At 30.4% G+C, this 1,926-nt stretch overlaps 1 protein-coding gene across 1 annotated transcript in view; it reads left to right on the top strand.

Moving 5' to 3' along the window:
• The window catches only part of LOC115034659, a gene marked incomplete at its 3' end in the record, with an annotated part of 4,733 nt that overhangs the window by 209 nt on the left and 2,598 nt on the right, over window positions 1-1,926 (top strand). Inside the window, exon 2 of the mRNA XM_029491970.1 lies at window positions 868-1,011. Coding sequence (XP_029347830.1) covers window positions 868-1,011 — 144 coding nt within the window. The remainder of the gene's footprint in view (window positions 1-867; window positions 1,012-1,926) is intronic.

Raw genomic sequence — 1,926 nt, 5'->3', positions numbered from 1 at the left:
TTTTTTTTAATTAAAGGTATTTGTTTTAGATGTACTTTTTAAAGTTGTCACTTATGTTTATCCTTTTAAATATTTATCACATAATTAGGACTAAAAAAAGGTCATGCTATCAGGATGTAGTATACAGAATACAATATTATACGTATACCTTAACCTAAGCACCCTCCATAAAAAAAAACCCCAGATCCGCCACTGTAGGTCGTGTGCTACGACTTCTTTTTTTACTTAAATAACGACACTACCGTGTAGCTAGATTTATTTTAAAATTTTAATTAATCAGTAGAAATAATAGTAGGTATAATAATGTCTCATTATCTAGCCTTACGTGCTTCTTATATTTTAAAACATATAAATCCATGTCCTACTGTCCCTATATGCTACAAATCTACAATACCATGGGGTCACGTTGCAATTAGAAAATTTTGATCTATTAATAATAATTTATTTAATGTAGGTAATATATTATCATTATATAATATAACATATAGATTTGACGTGTTTTTATTTAATACCATGTACTTAGGTAAGTGGCTAAGTATTAAGTTTCAATGCATATCAAACTCTGATAGGGTATTATTTACTATTATTACTACAATATGAATATAAATTAAATTATTATATTTTAACTGCTAGAAAATATACTTACGAAGTTACGACAGGTGCATTTTGCTTTGCATGTGCAGCTCATACCGTACAACTTGCGGTGAAATACGGATTACAGCAAGATAATATTAATTTATTAATAACACAATGTAGTAAGATAGTAAGCCATTTTAAACATTCAAATTTAGCTAAACACGCATTAAAAAATAAACAAACCCAACTTGGACTAACTGAACATACATTAATACAAAGTCGTGCAACTAGGTGGAATTCTGTATACTTGATGTTGAATCGCCTTTACACAAATAGATGTGCAATATCAAATGTTTTAGCTGACCGTACAGTTACAAAATCGGCCATGGCAAAAAAATTTGAAATAGTAGAAGGTGATTGGATGAATATCGAAACGTTGGTTACTTTACTGAAACCATTACAAATAATTACCTACGACTGTACTTTCGAGTGAAAAACATTCACCAGTATCGATGGTTAGACCTCTTATGTTCAAACTAATTAAAAAACATTTAAAAATAAAATAAAATGATGATGGAATTAGCTTAAAATTTAAACAAACTGTAATTGAACAACTTACTGAACGTTTTAAATTAAATGAACGCGTAATATCACCAAGTGTCATGTAGTAGGAGAAATAAAGCTGTTAGGGCTTTATAGGGAGGAATGGTGGGTATTTTGGGTGAGACGTGTATATTATTATATTAAACACGGTGTAACAGACCGACACGTAATGTACGGTGAGTATGCGGGTTGATGACCTGCTTCGACGGGCAAGGGACGCGTCTGGCGGTACCGGTTGCTGGTGTCCTTTGTAGGGACGACTGTTCAATGGCCCGTTACATGACCTAATATCCCTCTATGAATCGATATGGGTTTGTGTACAGGTGTTGATTTAAGAGAGACTGTAAGTAAGTGTACGCATGTGTGTGTGTGTTGAGCAGTTATAAATTTATATTTTCTTGAGGGAAGTGTACATGAAATCGTCCTACTACTGTATTATACCTATAAAAAAAAAATACCTAATGTTATTCGGATAGTCTATATCATAGATGTATACCGGGTGATTCTTTTATCAAACAACACTCATTATTTCTAAAAGTGTAAGTTTTTTTGAAAATATTTTTTTACATACTTTCAAGTTGCTTATAAAACAACGTTTTTCTTAAAAAATTATATTTTTAAATATTTTTTATAATTATAATTTTTTAAGTTTTTTACTTTTTTGAAAGACAACAGGGTTTTAATTTTTTATTCCAAAGCAGAATATTTTTCTTAATATTTTGATACATGAAAATCGAATTTGGGACG

The sequence above is a fragment of the Acyrthosiphon pisum genome, unplaced genomic scaffold, assembly GCF_005508785.2.
Source record: "Acyrthosiphon pisum isolate AL4f unplaced genomic scaffold, pea_aphid_22Mar2018_4r6ur Scaffold_2003;HRSCAF=2516, whole genome shotgun sequence".
NCBI lineage: Eukaryota > Metazoa > Arthropoda > Insecta > Hemiptera > Aphididae > Acyrthosiphon > Acyrthosiphon pisum.
This window is presented reverse-complemented; position numbering and strand designations above follow the sequence as displayed.